Genomic DNA, 22,477 nt, shown 5'->3' with positions numbered 1-22,477 from the left:
CACGATGCTTCGCATCCTCATCAGGGTTCCCCACGGGAAGATGGTGTAATTTTTTTAACATCCTATTCGTACCGAAGCAACACAATGATTGAACACCGAATAATCCAAGGAGTGTACTTTAGGTGAGCTGCATAAAGCCACCCAGTTAGGTTTAACCTTTGTAGTAGACTCAACGTGAAATGTCCACACACATCTCATCACCTTCAATGTTGTGAGTTTCAACTTTTTTGGGCGAAAGTTCAAATCTCAAAGTACCACAGCGTTCGACCGGCACTTCATTATGGCTTCGTTTTGTGAGATCTTCAACCGCAAAGAATTCGAAGCGTTTGGAAATGATATAAATTCAAGCGGCTTAACCTTCAACCTTCTTGTTTTTATTTGCAATTAGCATCAGTGAATGATGTCCATTATATTTTCATAACATTTTGTTACGCCTCGCTATTTTCCGCCTTACCTTCTTCTGACAATTTTTAATCGCACAGGACTCAACAGACGTGTACTTAAGCGTAACCTGCATGACGCGTTTATGCACGTGATTAGCGCGCGTCGGCTTGCGCGTGCAATTTTTTCACGCCAGCGTCGACGATTCCGCGCGCGCGGAAGCTTCTCCCTCGCTCAAAAAATTAATCGAGCGGCAGTGGGAGCAGCCTGACGACTTGCACCAATGGGGAGGCATGCGCCTCATGGCGGCAGTTTCGAAGCGCTCGAGACAGCCGGCTGGCTCCTCCAGAGATGTTTAGGCTTACCACCCCGGCAGATATTGCATGGGCGTTTTCACTGGTGGCGCTGTTGATGTAATATAGTAGCGTTTACGCGCACATTATATACGCTCCTTTACCGCACAAGCAAGTTCGTGTGTGCCTTGAGCGGCATTTTGGAGAGCGCTTAGGAGCGGTCGCTCGAGCTCCTCACACCACTTTGCGGCCGCGCCGCGCGCAGCGTGCGGATGGTTCCGCGGCAGCGTCTGTGCGACTGTGGCATGCGTGGCGCGTTTTCGCAAGCAGAAAACGCTTTATGCGGTTCACGCTTTACAGCCACCAGCGTATGAGGCTTTGGTCACCAGCTACGAACAAAATAACCTACAGTGCGTACCTTAACCTAAGAAATATCGTTCTTTAACACACAGTTAATCATTACAACCTATACCTCATCGACTCCATGCAATGTACATTCGTGAAAAAGTTTTCTTATTCGCATCGCATCACTCGAGATTCTGTTTCCTTGTGGGGGATAGCCCGGCACGTCCTGCACGCAGCCAGCGCAATCTTGTGTTTCCCTTGGACCACTCCTTCTGTTCTATTACCCAACGGCTAAAAGGCATCAGCTGCCCCGCCTAGGTAGTCTTAGAGTAGAATCATGGGTTTGGAAGGAACGCCTCGGCTCGAGCCCCAGTGATGCCTATATTTTTTTTTTCAAAAACCAGGCGTTTTTTTTATTATAAGTGTTCTTTTAGCTCAATCCAGAGAAGTATTTGTGCATATAAACTAGTTTAGTATGTTTTAGATCGGCTTAGATGTGAAACACGGTACATTGTGGACGTTCAATTAATGTTTTTCGCTGCACCGGAAGTGGCAGGCTTGTACCTATCTTGGAATGGAATATCGTTATAGCAGTAGATTGCGAGATTGCCCGATACCATCGTCTGCTGACGCAGCACACGGGGCTTCTTAAGGCGCTCATTAAGGCGACGTACCGATTGTCCTAAGTACGACTTTTCGTTTGAAAGTGGGACGTTGTACAGTGTGCTTTGCCTGCACGAAGATGAGTTCCGCGCTTTTGGTGGGAACGATTAAACGGACAAGACAATTCGGCTAGAAATTTGTAGATTTATTTCTGATAAACATTTATTGGTTCAAAGAAAATTGCAGATCTTTTTGAGGCTTATCAACATATAGCAACAAACTTTCCTTACTGTGCCGCCTTTTAATCGATGGAGCCGTTACAAGAGCCACGTCGAGGCGACGCCGGGTACCCGGTTGCAGCCAAACCATTGTTGTTTTGATTGTGTCAGTGGTCAGCAACCTACAGCCCGAAGAGCAGTATTATGCCCCCCCCCCCCCCTCCCCGCCCCCGGCACGTCGTCAGATTCCCTACCCCTCCCCATGTCACTTCCTCTTTGAAGGCCTACCCACTAATTTTGACTGCAAATGGGGTTAGACGGGAGAGAAGAATAAAGAATTGGTCGCTTCCACTTAGTATTGTCTCCATTTTTACACTTAGCCAAATTATGGTTAATCATTGTCAAATGGTATTGTCAATCCGCTGAGATTTATGGTCAATGTTATTGTCAAAATTTTTGTCAAATGTTATTGATGTCAAATGTTATTGTGAAATGTTATTTTCAATTCGCTTCGCCGTGTGGGCTTCATACTACTCGACCCTACACCTCAAAAAGTTGCCGACGTGTGCTTTATGCGATTTCTGTAGCTTTATCACTTGAAAACAAAGATCATTCTTCAGTTCAAGTCAAAAACTTCAAATCTAGATGCCCCAACTTTTTCAGCTTGGATTGCCCAGATCATTCACTTTTCCCCACTATATATTCGCACGGACTATTTTTGTATCGTTCTACGTTTGTGCTAAAGTAGGATGGCCATAGAAGACTTCCTTGTTTTTTTGCAATTGCCGGCTTGAAGTAAATTCAGGTTAATAAAGATAGGGCGTGTTTGTTTCTCCGAGATTAAATCACTCCTCCAGAAACGGTAATTAAAAATTGCACCCGGTCTTTTCAGAAACTTTCCATATATGTTACAATATTTAGAAACTGTTTTTATAAAACACCGGAATGGTACGCGAACATATTGAGTAATGTACGACACGAAGACAAAATACTAGCTTTCATTTTTAATCATTAAATGGTGGCGGACATCCTCAAGTTGCCTCTGTTAAAGTTGCATTGCCTTGCATCCTGCCCAACACATCAATCTAAATTAAATATTTCCAATAACAACGACCGTTATTAGTGTATCGATCGAGTTCAATTGCTCGCTTCTAAGTTCGCAAAATTCCAATAACTCAAACTAAAGTAGACCTTCGTGGTGCGTATTCCTTTAACCCTGACATTTGAATCACAGTTTATGAGGCGATTAAGGGCTAATATTCGGTCCTCGTAGCTTGCCTGATGACCGCTCAGAAGTGCCACAGTTTCAGCTTCAAGCAGGCATTCCAGAGTGAACATGAGATACTCGTCAATCTGCCTGTGCATCCAGTCACTCACCTCCCACTCAAAAGCCAGTAGTGTCCCGAAAGCGCTGACTTCCATGAGCTCCGGGAAGCCAGCCAACATGGACAGGTGCTCCCCGGCAACGAGCGTGCTAAATGTGACCACGCGGGAACGGTCGTACGTCACGCTCGATGGACCGAGTGCTATATCGGCGATCTGAAAAAAAGTGACAAATACATTGAAGAGTGCTCCCCATTTGAAGGCAAAGCTGCGTAACAGTCCTGTTGGATACTCTGCCCAGAAGCAAGGCGTGAGGGCAAGTTCATACATACCCACACTGGTTTTTCCACACAACCTCTTTACAACACAACGCTTATCTATTGCAGTGATCCAAACACAAGAACTTGGAATAAAGCATTTTTTTCTCTCATTGAGTCCCTACGCAGCGGGAAAACGACATGGCAGCCATCTTTATAAGCCTATAGCCTCTTATCCTTTTTACACGTCGGAATTTTACACGTCGAAATCCATGAATAACCGATTCTTAAGCTTCCACCGACTTTTCCGCTTGCGAAAGCTGATGACATCACTTTTTACAAAGAGTAAGTGAGGCTGTGCTGGAGAGTGCAGTGGGTCACTTGGGATCATTACAAACTGACAAAAAGGTTTTAAAGACGATAGGTAATTTACGTGAAGGATACAAGACAGCAGTTCTGCTTAGACTGAGTGACTTTACTCGCTCTGCTGTATCACGCACTTGGGCTTTATTCTGTTCGTGTTTTTCGCAAAACAAGTGTTACGAGGTTGGCGAAAGGGTGGTGTATTCAATTTACGGGTTATTTACACCAGCCACAGAAAGGGAAGACACAGTGGCAGCAGGCTTCTGTTTGATAGCGCACCTCGTCTTCATTTAATTCTACAGCATCAGCCCCTGCCCTGCTCCATCTTCATCCCTCGCAATCACGCGTCCATCCAGTCCAAACACAAAGTAATAACCCCTACAGGGACACCACCGTCCCGTTGCTAAGAAGAAGAGATGAGATTTGGCGGGTTTTAGGACTTAAGGCGGGGGACGTGGAGATGTTCGTTTGGGGGGCGACCAGAGAACTCGGAGGAAAGCGCAGGGGAAATTTTATACGTCACGTCAGTGGCCTGACGTAGCACATGGTATGGGCCACTGTAGCACCAAAGCAGGTTTCCGGAAAACCCTGGTCGGCGACAAGGTGACCATAGGAGGACGAGAGCTCCAGGAGCATAGCTAACGCTGCGGTGGTGGCGATTACAACGGGTGTTTTGGGAGGTTTAAAATTCCGAGAGTTTAGCTCGGGCGACCTTACGTGCAGGTTGGGCCCATGGGATAGCCGCCACTGTACACCACGACTCTTACACCACGACTCTTTCGCCAACCCCGTGACACAGGAATTGTCTAATAGTGTAGAGACTTGAGTTCAGTACAGTCACTACGGCTACACCAATTAACTTTGAGACGCCTCCTGGTGATGATGATGATGATAATAACTTTATTTTGCCCAAAACTGGGTGAAAGGAGGAAGGAGAAGTGGGAGCCTTCCTGAATTCCTCCCCCTCAGATGGCGGCCTGCAGCCCTTGGGCGCGAGCGGCATCTTCTGCCAGTTGGACGACCGTGACCTGTATTTCAGGGTCGGAGCTAAGCAAACAGGTCTCTAGTCAACCAGGCCCGGGAGAAGGCCAGACTCAGTGGAGTCCTGGACTAGGGACCCCACCCATCAGCGTCACCAAATGTCTTGCTTTTCAATAAAAGTTTGTTCCTCCTCCTCCTCCTCCTCCACTGCTCCATCTGGTGATTCGCAAGCATGCTCGTGCAGTTTGTGGCTGAGCATCACAAGCCCAAATCATGTGAGTCAGTGTGGCTCGCTGGGTGCACCATTTCCATTGGTCATTAGAAAGGTCGGGATAAATGTCCGGGCTTCGAGAAAGAGAGTGACCATTGACATGCACAATAAATGCATTCCATTGAACAGCGGCGGTGAAGAACACGCGTACAAGCGAACGTGCGTTCTAAGCTTAGAATAGGTGTCACTTAGACGTCACCCAATGAAACGCCATTTGACTGACCATTACATCTTCAGTAAATAGTTCTTCCGTCAGTGCCTACCCGCTCTTGTAGTCACTGAGAGGTCGCTTTGCATTAGATCTTCGCCTTATGTGGCACCATAAGTAATTTTTGTAGCGTCTACCATGACCTGTGGCCATGTTTCTCAGCAGCCGAAAACAAAACGTGGCCGCTTATTTTTAGTAGAGACGATGTTGTTTGGCGCTGGCTGCGCACTCCATGTGTTTGTTGCAGCTGCACCCTGTGTAGTGGCCACAGAGAAATTATTTCCAACGTTAGTTTCTGCCGCGTGTTTACGTCGCTAAGCTATTTCACCTGCACTTAAATTACCTTCAGTTTCGATAGAGAGCCTCGTACAATAAAAAAAAAACTATAGCAGAATTCACAGCATCTGGCAACAAGTAGCCCATAAAGGACCGTACAAACTAATTGGCCGGTGTCACGTGCCATCACACCAACTTTTTATACGCTGTGTAGCTGAAATACCAAGAAAGAAATCCAATATAGTTTTTCCCAACGTCCGGAAAATCTTTTTTGTCAAATTAGGTATTTTTAGAAGAATTTATGTCGCATAGTGAAGGTTTTCTACGGCGTGTACAAACTGGCATAGATGCGTTCGTGCTATATAAATTGAATTACTTTGTTTTTATAAGGTTTAAGAAAAATGCAAGTACTCCGTGCTCCCCCTCTCCCTTCGCCCCTTAATCATCCCCCTACAGTAAAATTGAGGCGGATGTGGTCGTCTTGCCTCCTGATGTACTCACACCGGTGTTGTGGTTCGAGCTGGAAGGGGGAGTTCGGGTGTGGCGGACAGCAGGCGGTAATCTGCCTTACAGGAACAGGAAAGATTATTGAGTAAAAATATTTGGAGCCGTATTTTCTTACGAGCTACAACAGCGTTTAAAAACATTGTGAATACATTATTAAGCGTCACTCCTACCATAGTTTTGAACAAACAAAAAAAAAACTAGAAATATGCACATTCAGCGATTTCACCTAAGCATTAGGCGTATGGAGCTGGTCTGCACCTCAACTCGGCGTATCAGGCGTCCGCGGTAACGATGTCCTTACTACCAACAGCAAACGACGATAGGGGCAGCGAAGAAAGAGCACCCGTGCGCAGATGAAATAAGGCACAAAAAAATACAGTGTGGAAAAGATCTCGTGTGCCAGCAGTAGGCCCTTCAAGAATAATTGTGCGGCGAAGGAGAGAGGATTCCAAACTTTAGCGCTCGCCTCGCATGCGTGTCGAATTTTGTTTATCCCCGATCGCCGCTCTTGGCTTTTGTCTGGCGCAGCACATAAAACCCTTTTTGCTACTCCCACTCTGTCAGCTGTCGTTCAGCGCTTAGAGAGCGTAGATGGTGAACGCACCAGTTCCTTTACAAACAGCTCCATCAATAACGAACGCTATCGCGCCTGAAATCTTAAGACTTCGACGTGTATATCCTTTGGAGCATCTTTTTGCAAGATAATCCCGCACTTCGAGCCATCTGTTGTTACAGTTCTTGCATTGCACTCTAACCCTGATGCCCATGCCTGTAATGGTTGCCTAAAACTTTTGTAAGTAACGGATGATGTACATAACTATGTTGATGATGAAAATGGCGGTGATGACCGAAGTGCTGAGTAATTGAGCTTATCTTGTTCCCTAATGCTTCTATTGGCGGCAAAACGATGACGATGACTATGATTAGGTGTTCCTTATCGCGTAAGTAGGTATGCACAGATAATGTTTCTTTCAGAACTAGACATTATTAACCTCTTGAGAGAAACAAATGGCGGATAAAGCCAACCCAAATCAAGATTTTTTTATAGCGACCAGTACCCGCCGCTGGAACTTGACGAGTTTGTAGTCTACCGGCGCTCCGGGAGTAAAAAGTTCGTTCATTTGCTCTGCTCTAGCTTCCGAGAAGTAAAGTAAACGTGGAATATAAGACTGAATTTGTTTTTTTGGAATTATAGGCACTTCGCTTCATCCTGTCTGGTTGATTGAACGTCCATTTTCCCCACTCGTTCCTCAATAGGCGAGGGAGGGGCAGGGTTAGCGCACTTCTATTCCGCGAGAGGAAAAGTATAGCGTGGTGTCTCGGTTCCGTTCCTCACAAGAGAAATTGGAGGACCCCTTCTCTCCTCCTTGAAAAGAGACCCCGCTACTCTTTTTCCAACTTTTTTTTTGAAATTTTAAATACTTGCAGAAAGTAGCCAACCAACCCATCTAGTATTGAGATTATGGGGCCGCAAAGTACCACAGCTAAAACTTACTGCTCTATTGGCGGTGAGCGCGAACACAGGCGGCGCTGCGAAGCGCGCCTCCGTGACGTCAGCTTAGGGATTCTCGCATTTGTCGTCTGCTTCACTCAGGATCGCTCTCCCTGCTGTTTCTTTGCGCTCGGTCAACTTCTGATGCTTGTCCGCACCAGAATTGGCGTGTGGGTAACTTTTTATCATAATAGTAGGCTTAAAATCGCATACACTAGCTCATGGTGTCAATTAAAGCATAGTTTTGGATACCGCTACGGGAGAAACATTGCCGGCGCCACCCCATTCCTTGCGAAGCCGGTCCTGTGCGGAGCGCGAAGAGTCGGAGCTAGGCGTCAGCTTCTCATGTAAGCATTCGAACAAAAGGAACAGTCAGCTGCTAATAACCGACAACGGCGAAAATGGAAGACCAAAACAAATTCTAGGCCTTCAGGGCTGTCGGCTTTGGCAGAAGGCATCACGATTCCCGGTAATCATATGTAAGGTAAAACAGTTTTTGCAACCTTGCCGAACGCTCGAACGCGTTTTGTCACATCACTTTACATTGTCAAGGCATGAAAGTTTGCCGACATGCACTACAGACTGCAAAAACTGTAGGTTGAGTTCCAGATAACCCAGTGTGTATGCGCGCGTGCTGATTCTATACCAGGCATCTAACCAGTATATGGAGGTTATTGAGCAAAACGAGTCACGTCTTCGTTAAATTTATAGTAACACATATATGTTTGTTGAGACCTGGAGGGATATTTCGGAACATTTTGCACAGCCATATCTTCCAGATATCCGGATATGCGTTATAGGAAAACTGCACTCAAGAGGAGGAGGAGGAGTAGGGGAGGAGGGGAAAACTTTGTTTAACAATTAAATCGATCTGGTTAGTGGGCCGGGTCCTCAGTCCAGGACAAGAGAGTAAAAGTAATTTTCTTCAAATCATAGAACACTATCCCGAGTAGAATAGGATTTGTTCTTCGCGCCTGGAAGGGTTGAAAAGCAACGAAGAGCTACTTGGAATTCTTCTTCGGTTTCGAGTCTACTGATATATGCAGGTATACTATTTATTACGTCAGTTAGCGAGTATATCATTCCTTCAGCACTGTAATCATGTCATCATTGTTCGAGTTGAGAGTCAGTTCGTTATGATAACGATATAATTACGATAGAAATTCGGAGCACAAAAGCCGCCTTCGAGTACTGTGGACCACGTTGTTTAGGGCGCGATCGCGGTGGCGTAGCACAAACCTTCTCATTGTATCTGCATGTGAATAAACAAAGCACGCTGCGGATATGCACCTTCTTGCCCGCAGCCGTAATGAAAGCCAATTTGTGAAGAAGGGAATGTATGCCATATAAAATGAAGGAAATATCCACACGACCTTTGTGAGGCTCCCAAACATCCCGAAACCTCCTAATAAGAAGTTGGTGAAGGCGCAGAAAAATTAATGCGTTGGGCAGAAAAAAAGCAAGAAACATTAATCTGATATAAGAACAACGAAAGAAACAGAAGAAAGCCTCTTTATTTCCTGCTGTGCGATGAGCGTGGAGAGGCCGCTGCTTGGTACGTAGTATTAGACTGTTGAGTCTTCATAGAAGCATCTCAAAAATACTGCAGGGAAGCCTACGCATTTTGAATACTTATCGAGAAGCTCTGATCGCTGATTCTCGCGAATAAGCAAGAAAGGACGAGTTACACACGATCTTCTGACCGATACTCTGAAGAAAGTTGTTCTCTATCTCTTCGTGTGTTGCAAACTTGTGGGGGATAAGCTTCAAATTATTCAGATGCGTCAGAAGCTGGCAAAATAACTGAGTCGCTAGAAATGGGCTTTTTAGCGCACAACAACAACGAAGCGGGCGATTTCTAGCTCAGGCACTGTTGCCCCTCACAAGCGGAGTGTAGCAGACGACAGCGGCACGAATCCCTAAGCCGACGTCAGAGCCAGGGGGCGCCACTCAAAGATCTCACCGCCAATGCCCACCAGATGACTTAGAAACTTGCTCGCTTAGGAACTTGCTCGAAGAGATTTGTTTCTTTCCCGGTCTTGGCGGCCTTCAAACGCTGGAGTTTGTCATTGAAGCGGTGTAGCGGCTGTTCGCCGGCTTTCCTTTAGTTGCAGCAATGAAAACTGTCGATAGCCACTCTAAAAGAAAGTCACAAAAGAAGAAACGGACGGCGTATCTGCTGCGACGAGCAAATCCCACAGTGCCACTCCGTGCTAGCGATTGCTATAGATTTCTCAGTGCTTTCAGTCCCGAAGAAATGAGTGAAAGCAGTTATCGGAAATGTTGCAGTTCCTTTATTGTGCACGAGGAAAGAGAAATTTCTTGCGATCCCATTCTTTACGACAAACTGCGGAAGATCCAGATGTAGTACAGGGCAATTACAGGTGGCTTTCGTTCTCGACTTGTGAGATTATGTTCTCTCTGTTCTTGAACTATAGCATTGGTGTCATCGAGCGGATTTGAGACTGAAATGAGCTCCTAGTTTAGTGCGGAGGGAATTAAGGTAGAGTACGTTCATTTGTACGAGCGTGTGTGTGTGTTTGCTTGTTAGAAATATAATCAACAGCACTGACCACATTTCGTGCAGAACAGTGAATTTTTTTTATTCTATTGCGGGTGTACTCACGTTTTTATGTACGTCACCGATCATGCCAGTCCAGCTGCCATCGGGAAGGTTCACGCCCGTGCCGCTTAACTCCGGGCAGGTGACTCTGTAGCTGCAACATTCGAAAAAAAAAATGAATTGCTTGGCTTTGTATCCACGCAATTAAAAATGTACAAGTAATTCTGCGCAGCCTTAACAGCGCCTTGAGCTGTAAATACCACTGAATCAACGAAACTAGTATTTTTGAACTGCGGAGTTGCATTGTTGCCCCTCCTCATCGTAAATTATACATTTAATTATCATTAATAAATGTTTACCAACGCTGTATAGTTCTCCTTTCAAGAATCTGTTTTTGATTCTCACTCTATTTGCGGAGTGCGCTTGACAATGCATGCTGTTGTGTGCACTGGTAGTTTGTGTTAAGTGCTTATATGTAGAGAGAAGCGGAACGAAGGAAAGACAGGACAAGCGATGAAGCATACAAGCATAGAGGTAGTTTCTGTGGGGCACTTCTTGAAGGCCAGACTCGTGATGGTGGCATGGACGTGGGAACTAGGCGTGTTTCGCAACCTCCCATAATTAAACCTAAGCTATGAGTACAAGGACTGAGGAGAAGAGATTTTCAATCTCTTCCCGTTCTTTTTCTTGGTAAATCTTGTCTGTATAACGCAGTTCTAAGCTTTAAAGCGGAGCTTTCTGTGTCTCACAGATTGCGTCCGTGCACACCACAAAATGCACTGGAGAAAAGCGAACATGAAAAAGCCTCGCGTCCCACCATCGTCGTCGTTCGACGGAGGGGTACAGGGTGTTTATCATTTGTCATCACATAGAATCACAGCAGTGCAGTGCACGGCCATTCGCCTGATTTAAGGCGAAAGGCTGATATTCGCCATTCTTCAAAAAAAAAAATGTACGAAAAAATTTGTCAAATTCAGACACGACAGTTAACACATACTGTAAAAACTAACACACATCCAAGAGTAAGCATGCTAGTCTAACATAACTCGGCAGCATTTCAAAACTCAGGCAAGCAGACTGAGTTTTGAAATGCTGCCGAGTTTCAAAGTGCTTTCAAAGTGACGTCATTTCGCTGCTCAAGACCGTGATAAGGCGCTGACATGCCGATCGGTAGTCGCTCCCGCGATATAATTAACAATTTGGGAGGGTGTACAATGCAGAACAATATGCACAATGTCAGTTCTAAGCGAGCGCGGTACAGTAAAATTACTGTCCTTCAGAATAGGCCAGTTTTATCATGCCGACCAACCACGGGACGCATACGATGTGTTGATGAATTTCAAACAATATGTGAACTGTGCCTGGCTACCGGGTGTTCTTAGCAGCATTAGCGTCATGGGTTACATCCTCAGCGATGCGGCTTGTGCAGATGTCACGTGATGGCGGCTTTTTTCGTTACTGCGTTTCTTTTGAGTTTTTTTCGTCATCTCTAGCCATCCGCCTCTGTCATAGTTATCAGCCGGGCGTCCACGAAAATACGCCATCCCCGCCGCAGGGAAACGAATCCGCGGCATCCAGAAGGGAGCACCCACCCATGGAGTTTCTTAGTAAGTATACTAGAGGGGAAACTGCACCTGGGAATCCATGTAGTCGTGAGGGTTATGGGAAGACCCCGCTTTTGGCTTGGTCTTGGCATGACAATTGGATACTTAAACGGTTTTTGGGATTTGCTTTCTTCACTATGCATCAACACGTCTACAAGCTACGAGCTAGCCGAATCAACCCTGTTCTGTGGTAGCCGTGTTCGGTGAAACAGCAGGCAGTGTGTGATAGTACTATTATGAGCAATATGAAAGTGAACCCAGGAACGCCTAGAAAACACGCTCAGACCCAGCTATGAGTGATACGCAGCGGCCGCCGTCGGAAACAAAGTGGAAAGGGGGACGCTGTTCTAACAACTGTTCCCATTCCCGCCGTGCGTCTTATCGGCTTTTGAACGATACTGTATTATCGGCGAAACGGCGAAAGCTGCTTCTTTGTAGATAATAGGCAAGCGTGGTGGGAGTGGCAGCAGTTAGTGGAAGAGCGCCATCCTTTCCCCCTTTGTTTTTCACAGCGCCATCCGCGTATCTCTCGGAGTCTGTTTCGAGACGGTTTTCCACGCGTTCCTGTGCTCCCTTTCATATTGTTCATTATAGTACCTGACGTTGGTCATTTCGCAGTCGAAGGACGTATGACTGAGAGGGTAATATGCCGCCGCGAAAATTGTAGCTGACAACAAAAAAGAAAACGTACTCCGACGAAGGCAAGATACCACAGATACCGGCGCCTGTATCCGTCCTATATTGTCACTGTCCCCGGCTGCTTACGTTGCGTTTTCTTATTTCTTCAAGTACGAACCAAATTGCTCAGCAACAATTTTTGTTGAACTGTAGCTGGCGGTTGGTGCACCGGTTCACGAAGGCGACGGTTCTAGGCACGCTCAAAAACATTTCCAACCTTTTGAAACAACTTTTTATTAGAAATTATGGTAAAATTAATAAGGGCATCTAATGAGTTCCCTCGAAATATTAACATTGTTGTTAGCTACCAGGTTTGTCTCAGAATAGTAGGAACAACCGTTCCGGCAAAAATACTCTTTACTTTCTTTTTAATTACCTTTAAAACAGACTGCTTTATTTTATAATTATGTAAAAACACACCATGCTTCGCATTTTTGTGGCTCTGTGTTCGAATATACGGCCACTAAAACGGTTCAGTCCAAGACAATGACGAAACTAAGGCGAGTGCATGATGTATTGGCGGCCCATAGGACAACAGAGACGGCCTTGATATGAGCCGCATAGACGCTAGCGCCAGATTCCTCTCTAGTGTATAGGAAACTCATGCTCTCACCTGAAGCTGTAACCGGCCGCAGCCCTAACTTGCATGTGGAAAGGTCGATGCGCGCCAGTACGCTCAAAAACAGGAATACGGCAACGAATAAAGGGATGAGTGGTTTCAAGAAGTGTCGCGCCTGCGTAGTTTGATTGGTTCCGTCTTCGTGTGACCACACTGTACTCAGTCGAGACCGTCGCTTGCCATGCCAGTAAATGTCACCAACGTGACATTTCCCTTTCTCTCTACCATTGATTCTCGGCCGAGCATTTCTTCACACGCTAATCGAAGTGGTAACCATTTACGCCAAGCTCTCCAAAAACCAATGAAAGGCCTAGATTTGAACAGAAATGAGATAAAATTTGTCCGTTCAAACTTCCGCCTCCTGAGTACCACATTATTACACCGAATATAAAATTACTTTTCAAACCTCCAGCGTACGGGTCTCCACCGGCAGCGATGGTAGGCGGCTTGGTTTATTTATAATGATAGTGTGGGCTCTCCTTTATATCCGGGTACTGCGTTTGTCATCACACCGCAAATGATATGTATCTGTGTGGCATTGCTCGTCTCATTTTTGCGATGGCCTTAGCGCCTTGCTAAGATTACATTTTGGCCATCGACGAATTTAAAATCCCCAAGGTGGAGTGAGCTGGACCCGGACGAATGTTTCTTCAACTGTGAAGTTTCTGACAAAGCTGTACAGCTTTCCTTTGTAGCCGTAAGGCTGCATTTCAGTGAAGTGAAATTTTCCTTACATTTTGTCTGTTACAGGTGGCAGGTGCACCAAGCACCATTTAAACCTTTCGAGTCCCATCTACAGCCTTACAGTACACTTCCTCTGTATTACCTTGAAATAATATGTCTGCGAGCTGGGGAATATTTCGTCTACATGCTTTTGGATGGGTACGATCATGTAGTTTCATACTAATATACACTAGAGGGAAATTTGGCGCACTTGTCTAGGGGAGCCGCGCTTCAGCGAGCGTTCCGTCATGTACCGGCCAGGCAAGTTCCACTTGTCCTTGGCATGGCTCACGAACCGGCTGGACAGTTGCCTCTGGCTCCGAAAAAGCAGCAATATTGCTGCAAAAGAATAATCAAATTTGTTTTGTTATTATAAAATAAAAGCTCCAGAAAGATTGATTTGTCAGGGATTATTTAGAAGCTTCAAGCGAGGTGAACATGAAAACAATGTTACCCATTTTTATTGGTTTTGGCTTCGAGACAAAAAAGAAGCCACGCGCCTAACCAAGCCAAGTAGGCGAGGAACATCGCTAGCTGCAATGGCTCCTCCCACGGCGGCCCGCGAATGCAGCGCCAGATTTCCCTCTAGTATATATTAGTATGAATCTCTATGGGTACGATGACATTCTAACACAACGTGCGATGTTGTTTCGCTTCCTTCCCTCAAAACACATATGCTTCATTGTTTTGGGTAACTTCCCAACAACACTCTCCGTTCTCATGCACCCTGCTCTAGCCTCAAAAAGTAAAACATGACACTCAGAGTTACCGCAGCGGTTCTTCTTTGTGATATCGAATTTCTCTGCCCTGTGCGTTTCCAACGACGTTTTGGAATCCATTTCTTTTTCTCAATTAGTTTCCGTCAGCTTTGGTGTTTTGGTTAACTTAGCTGTCTTACGTCTGCCTTCATTTCGAAATATTTCATCGTGAGCCCTCTAGTGTTGTTTAGCCATTGCGTGTCATGGATAGCTACCTAACAATTAATAAAAGAGGTACACAACTCTGAAAGCTGCGCACTTGCGGGAAGCGAGTGTTTTCAACCTCTCCTCAAAACGTATTTTAATCTGAGCTTGCCAAACTTCAAACTCACCCAGCCCATATCTCCTTGCATTGCGCAGCTGTTTTACTGCGTACGCCTTAATCGTAGCAGCCTACCATTATAACGGCCTACCAACGGTCTGACCAGGGAGGCTAGTCTAAAATGTTGAAGAACAAAGAACAAGAAAGTGAGTTCCAAATTCAGCGCATGTCACTAAAATGCTGATTTTCGGTGTTTTACTCGCCGACACTAAACCTCGGCTATGAGGCGCGTCGTAGTGGATTGCTTGACAGCCTTTAAAGTGCGCCGGAATCTCCACAAACGAGTGGTCTGCCTGTCGCCGGCATCTGAAACGCAGCCACCGCGGCCCCGAATCGAAGCCGCCTCCTATAAGGCTCAGCAGCTCAACGCCTTACGCACTGAGCCATCGCGACGGGTCAGTGCCGCCACGTACGTGATTACCCCTGCATAAAACGAGTGGCATACTCACGTGGCACCCATTACACCCAGGACTGCGTCGAGCAGGTTAGCCATGGGGCCGGACATGTCGTCAGGAGTGCCGGCGCTGCTGCAGTTTAGCTTCAGCCAAGGCAACCACTGTCACAAGAAAGGACAGAAACACCATCGCAATTGTTGCGACAACCAAGCCCTCACATTTTCATTAGTTGGCTTCTTAAAAAACTTAAACAATACGCTTTACACAGCAGCCTTCCTGGTTTATGTGAAAGGCGTACCAAGCAATTAGAGTTTAAAGTGGTGCGGTAGCTACACCTAGAAAAAAATCAGCTGCTCTCTAACAAATGCCCTCATTGCCATCAATATGCCGACATACCACATGTGATTTGGCCCTGTGACGAAAAAACCCCTACCAGCGCTTGAAGAGCACCCCATGTTATGCCAGATTGCGAACGCAGAGCAATAGGAGGCCGCGCTGATCAGCACAGACCCGGTGACCCAGGCCTCACTAGAGCAGGTGGCCGAAGACGACGCAGAGATCTATATGAATTCTGTCGTCGCCGGAAGGACACTGAAGTCGCCCTGAAAACGGTCCCACCCGTGGCAACCATAAAGTTTTATCTGATGTGATCTGGAGTTTGACGACATGGAAACGAGACATCCCTGCCCGAGCAGCGAAACGAATGAGCGATGTGGGTGTCACTGGCTCGGCCAGAAAATCCTAAAGCGGCGTCGTTTGCGGATTAGTTCCTAGAAATTTTGCGGATTGACGTTCAAACGAGGTGTTTTTAATATGTCAAGTCCTAGCTAAAATCACGTACAGTTAACAGAGCTGGCGAGGCCACCACCGCTTGGTTAAACCATGTGTAACTCTCAGTTCAATAGTGGGCGTTCTCTGGGGACAGCCGAGTTCAAGAAATTTTTGTCTGAAAACACACATTGGTTTCCAAATTTTGGAGCCAAGAAAAAAGCGATGTTGTCTCAAGCCAGCCAGATTTCTTCGGGCTTGCGTAATTTGGGGCCGAAAAAGACAAACTCTTTTGCACCACGCTGAATATAACGGAATACCAATACAGCACCTTTACTAAAAGCCACGTCTATTAACACGGTAAGTTATTTTTTAAGCCTATTAGAACGCCCTGTTATATCTCTTTTGCACAGCGTGATTTCATCCATACGTGTAAAACGGAACACTTCAGTTGTTTGTGTTGCTATGAGTTTTAAGATTCACGTCCACCAGCAAGCCCATGGGTGGCGTTTTTAATCATCGTAAGAACCAGAACCTCAATTTATAAGAGCCGAGATTTTTTGGCAGAAAAAATCGCCCTTCCGAAATCATCGTAAGCGCAGCACTTAAGCGTCGGCTACTGTGGTTTGGTAGCATCGCTGGCTTCGTAACCAAGCGAACAAGGGAGTACCAAAAACAGAAGCAAAACGAAGGAAGAAAGTATGGCGGAACTGTGAGTGGGAGGGCGGTATGCTGAGGCGATGGCTGAGGCGGTGCAAGACGTTGCCAGACGGCGACGCGCTACGAAATAACCGAGGGAACGAAGATGCCACCGAATATGAGTCCGCAGCAAAGCGGAGGATAATATATCACGGCAAAAGTGTGAGGGGGAGGGTAGTATGCTGCGTCCACGCCACATACGCCCAGCACGCTACAAAGGTGATGGGGCTACATCGATAAACGGAACGCTTTAAAAATGTTTCCTGAGTGAATCGCTGCTGCGCTCCCGCTCAAACTTCACGCGCAGGTCAAATTTTGTGGGAGATTTCGTTTGACACCAGGATCAACGACGGTATTTGCCTGGTTATCCTGAAAATAAATAAAACCGATTTTTGCTCATGGGAAAATAGCGGCCACTTTGGACATGCACGCTGAACTTGGAACGGTGGCGCAATCTGGGACATGCAGAACGGAATGCGGGATAACGATTGACGGTAGGAAGGAGCCGAATAAGGTAGCAGACGATCACAAAACCTCTTTCGTCGGTAGTTTATGATGGCCACAAATAGGTACATAAGAGCTCATACGAATTATATCAAAATATTCCCATGGTTCATCGTTATAAATACCACTCATCTCGTTTCAGATCGTCTGTCGCCTGCTGCGAATGATCCCATGACGCCAGGTCACAAGCACAGACACGCAGGCACAGAAAAAGTAAAACGAGAACAAAGCAACAAGCCTGAACAAAGATACGCGAGCCTTATTTCGGAAAGCGGGGTCACCTAGCACAGCAGACGATAGACGATCTGGAACCAAATGACAGTATCACAAGACGTCACCGCTTTCGACGAGGCCCGCACCGCCCTGGCCCGCATGTTGCAGACGATGCACCCCGACCGTCGGGTCGTGAGCGGCCTGGCGCCCCGACCGTTGCCCGCACGCATCAAGCGCGAGACACATAAACGATTGGTGCATGCGAATCGCATGCGACTGATCGTTACGACTGTCGCCACGACTATTCGCACGCGTGAATTTGAGACACATGGCCCGATGCGCGCATGCGATGCGTCGTCGGCGTCGCTCCGCCCACTGTTTTTGCTCCATGGTCAACTACGACGATCGCTGAGCTGAATTTGTAGATTCCGCGCGTAGTTCGCAAGAAATGGATAAAAAAGTTACAGCCGTTCCACTCTACGTGAAAACTGTCGGAAATGCAGAGCACTGCATGATTCGCCATAATGGGCTGTAGCGCCGTTATCCGCTCACTGCTACCACTCGACGCATTTCAAATTTCCCGTCTTCGCAGTGCTGGCGCGCCCCCTGCCTGAAACTGCGCCAGCAGGGGTTCTGTTCTTTTTGTGCTTGTTTTCCCTCCCGCGCATGCTGGCGTTGCACTGCCACTTTTTTTTTTTGAGTTTGGTGGTAGTGAATGCGTTGTATCAGCAGCTTCTTGACGTAGTTTGAATGAGTCAAGGATATAAGTCGCGTTCGTAGCCTCCCATTCTGTGTCGGCTTTGTGGCGCAGTGGGTAGAGCACCATGTACATTGCGTTCCGCCCGCAGGGTCGAGGGATCGAAACCAGGCGCCGGATAGTATTTTTTATATGGTGTAGGGGGAGGGTTGCGGACAACGACGGTGCGGACTACGACGGACGTCAACGCAGGTGACATCGTGAGTTACTGAAATGCTCTGCATTTAAAAAGGCAATCTTGAAGCGTTTTCTGCCTTCGGAAACAGTCCGCGCACACGCTGGCCGCGCCTGCCAACTCGGCACACTCAGCGGCTCGAATCGGCGCAGACCTCAGTAGCAACCGCTTGTCGCTGCTCTTCTGAATCAATCTGATCGCTACAAAGAAGTTCCACATGCGAGAAAGTAGGTGTTAGTGTGGTGAAAAATTGTGGTAGGGTTTGTTGACAGGTCTTATTTTAAAAGCGACGATCAGATATTTGCCGCGATGCAAGCCTACGCTGACTGGTCGCCGCGGCGCGCGGTGCGCCGAGCGGCCGAGAGATGGCGATACCTGCCGGAAGCATCGAAACAGGCTACGCAGATGCCTTGGTCACCCATCGCTCAAACGGCAGTTATAGCTGAAATAAAGTTCCGCATGCGAGAAAGGGGTTGATAGTGTGGTGAAAAGTTGTGTTACGGATTGTCATTCGCAGTTTGACAGATAGCGGCAATCAAATATCCGCCAGGATCCTAAGCCTAAAGTTCCCAACACCCGATCTGACCCAAGTGTCAGCTCGCTCCACCGTTTCGCAGAAATCTCTCCGCCCAGAAACAGGAACGGTCGGCCACGAGGCCCTTAGCCTCTCAACACCTCCGGGGCTGCCGCCCGAAGACGCGCAGAACGACAGGACCCGAGCTTTTCAAGAGCACGAACGCGCCCCTGACTCGGGTGTGTTTATGCCCGTGTTTATGGAGGCACCAGACGCAACGCGGGTGTTTATGTTCGTTCTCTCTCTCTCACCCGTCGCGGTGGCTCAGTGGCTAAGGCGTTGCGCTGCTGAGCACGAGGTCGCGGGTTCGATTCCCGGCCGCGGCGGCCGCTTTTCCGATGGAGGCGAAAAGCAAAAACGCCTGTGTGTACGAGATTTCGGCGCACGTTAAAGATCCCCAGGTGGTCAAAATTAATCCGGAGCCCTCCACTACGGCGCGCCTCATCGCCTGCGTTGCGTCGGCGCGTTAAACCCTACAATCAATCAATCAAAAATCTCTCTCTCTCTCTCTCTTACGTGTGTGTGTGCTGTTCGCCCGGGGAGTCGCCCTACGCCCGAGCAGCGCGTCATACGTTTTCTCTGGGTGCTCCTCTGTCTACATATGTAATCCCAGTTTTTTCAGTTAATTAAACATTCTTTTAAATTCTGAAACCCCAGTTTTTTCCAACTCAATATGAGCCACGACCAAGCTGACACAAGCAACGCAAGCCGGTTGCGGGCGGTTGGGGTTCAGCGGGCTCTCATTGGCTGTGGCCTCACGACAATCGCAACGATGGCACGACTGCATCTGGCTTGCCAGTCGCACGTCGTGAGCCTCCTCCAACTAGCGAACGACGCTAAAACATAGAGATAATATACTCGCTAAAACCGGTCCTAACGATCAATCGTAACGGTCAGTAGCATGCGAATCGCGTTCACGAGTCGTACATGTGTCTCGCGCTTCAGCAGGGAGGGACGCCCGCTGCCTGGTTCTCCGATGTGGTGGAGCGTCTGCACCGACACGGGCGGAAGGACTCCCCCATACATGTGCGGTCTGTTCCGAACTGGAGATGCTTCTGCCTCCACCACGCGTGCGGAGAGCAGAGCTCCACCCAGCGCTCCAGCGTCGAGGCCTTCCCAGCGCCGGCATGGAGGACCTTCTGTTCCCGAAGGGGCCGGCGGCAACCCAACGGGAAGTTTTCGCCCATCTGCTCCATTACCTGGAGACGACCGGCCTCACGCAGCCGCTGTAGCCTGGACTGCAGTGACTGACTGATGTGCCCGGACTGACAGCTTTATAGGACTGACCGCTCTCTTTATACTTTTTTCTCTATATATATATTTTATCCTATCACTCCCCCTCTAGTTCCCTTCCCCTGCACTGGGTTGTACGCAGGTGAGCTCCCTGCCGAGCTCAAAATATCCCCAGTGAATTTCCTTTTCTTTGCCTGTCGCAAACCACAACCACCGCCACTGGTTTTGACAAAGCTGAACTGCGGGAATAATTTACTACGATTTCAATGAGCTCTTGACTGATTGATTGTGGTGTTTAACGCGCCGACGCAACGCAGGTGATGAGGCGCGCCATAGTGCAGGGCTCCGGATTGATTTTGACCACCTGGGGATCTTTAACGTGCGGCGAAATCTCGTACACAGGGGCGTTTTTGCTTTTCGCCTCCATCAGAAAAGCGTTCTCCGCGGCCGGGAATCTTCAATGAGCTCTTATGTAACTATTTGTGACCACAATAAAGTACCGACGAAGGGTTTTCTGGTAGTCTGCTACCTTATTCGGCTCCTTGCACCCATGATTTGCCATCGCGCGTTTCGTTTTGAATATCCAAGGTTGCGCCCTCATTCCAAGATAAGCTTGCTCGTCCAAATTGGCCGCCATTTTCCCATAGGCGAAAATAATTTTTATTTATTTTCAGAACAGATGAGTGCCGTGGTGGTTCCTGGTGTCAAACAAAATAGGCCACAAAATGCGGCCTTCGTGTGAAGTTTGAGCGTGAACGCAGGAGCGGTTAGCTCAGGAAAAAGATTTAAAATGTTAGATTTGTTGGTGTAATACCCTGTACATAGGCCCTTCCGCGTCCTCCTCGATGCTTGGCTCATTCGAACCAGGTGAAATTTGCGCGCGAGGTTCAAACCCAACTTTCAACGACATGCTCGGCGGCGGCGACGCGCTGCGAGATCAGGGCAGAGTAGCGCGCGCAGCCATGCGTTCGCTCATCACGCGATCGCTTCCCGAGACGCAGCAGCTATGCGCCGTGACCGAGAAGACTGCAGTTCGCGCTGTGCACAAATTTCGCATCAAGGAGTACAGCAATCGTAAGCCATTTTTTTCTTTGGAAAAGATTTATGTGGGTTGGTTTTCTTGCTGCATGAAAATGAATGTGAAATCTTAGTTGCGCGTGACGTTCAGCACCCCTTTACAGCCCGCGAAATTCACTGCGACCTTAGAAGTTTATAGTCGTAATGGTTTCGACTTCTGACGCAGTTAACACCCTCGGGCTTTTAGAAAGGTATTCACCTGCTCAGATACAACATCCTACGCGCATGTAGTCATTTGACCCGACCAACATTGTACAATTTATTCAGGAATTTATTCAATTACAATTATACAATTAATTTAGGCACCCCTAAATCCAAGTTCCACCCGTTTTCTACAACTACACGTAATCCCCTAGGAGCACATGTGTTGACAGGAGTGGTGAATTCCTAATTGTGCCCAACGACACTCTAAACTGCTTAAAACAACTAATAAATAACTCAATATGTGTTATGCCAATCGTTATATCGCGACACTCGGGAACGCCGGTAAAGCAATTATTAGCACCCAAAATGTCTCTTTGGATTGGTGGCCCCTGTTGAGCGAGTTATTCACAACTATAAAATACGCTGAACTTTATTATTTGTGTACCCCATGTTGGGAAAACACAATTTCAACGCCTAAACAAAGCGAAACCTATGTGCCCAAACATGGCGGGTAGACACCGTGGTTGCAGTTATTATTTTCTGATATGCTGCTCCTTTGCGTACGAGTGCAGTTAACAGTTAATTTTGTGAAAGAACTCGCTTCACTTCTTACCGGCCAGGTTTTCCCTTTCGTTGCTTCTTAATACGATAGCACACAGCAGGAGGTCAAAGTAGTTGCCCCAAGTGACTAGGCCACCAAGCTGTTAACCTCGCTAATCATCTGGCGATAGTTTAGTTACAGTCCGTTAGGTGTCCCCAGAGCTTGGTGCTCTCGGCACTGTCACTCAATTTTGATGATTTTGTTACGTGACAGCCAAACTGAAGGGGAACAGAAAAGACAAATCACAGCTTTATTGCTTTAGTTCCAACAGAATACAAACAGTCGGTGGGGAAGCTGAAGGCAAAATAGCCATGGAATACGTGGTGTTCTAACAATTATTTAAGACGCCTTCAACATCCCTTTAAAGTCCTCCTCCCTTCCATTTAACTACTGAGACCGCGCCGGCGTTCCAGGCCCCCTGCTGTGGTTTCCGATTGCCCTACATGCAATCAAACTACTTCTGAATTTTTAGGTTGTGGCACGTTAGAGGAAGGCATCATCGAGCAGGCACTTTTACTCCTATTGCGTTGGGCGAATTTACTGATGGAAACC

The 22,477-nt window shown here is 47.3% G+C and overlaps 1 protein-coding gene across 1 annotated transcript in view; it reads right to left on the bottom strand.

Annotated features, from left to right (window-relative positions):
• Window positions 1-19,896, bottom strand: part of LOC144166651 (glutamate receptor 2-like) — a 41,565-nt gene extending 21,669 nt beyond the window's left edge. The window contains exons 1-2 of the mRNA XM_077696183.1: window positions 19,798-19,896; window positions 3,218-3,379 (exon numbers count right to left, since the gene is read on the bottom strand). Coding sequence (XP_077552309.1) covers window positions 3,218-3,379; window positions 19,798-19,896 — 261 coding nt within the window. The remainder of the gene's footprint in view (window positions 1-3,217; window positions 3,380-19,797) is intronic.
• Window positions 19,897-22,477: the final 2,581 nt, after the last annotated feature.

This window comes from Haemaphysalis longicornis, unplaced genomic scaffold (genome assembly GCF_048455015.1).
Source record: "Haemaphysalis longicornis isolate Haplotype H1 unplaced genomic scaffold, Haemaphysalis longicornis Haplotype H1 scaffold_18, whole genome shotgun sequence".
NCBI classification, from domain to species: Eukaryota; Metazoa; Arthropoda; class Arachnida; order Ixodida; family Ixodidae; genus Haemaphysalis; species Haemaphysalis longicornis.
Note: the sequence above shows the minus strand (reverse complement) of the source record. Positions and strands in the feature narration are given on the sequence as shown.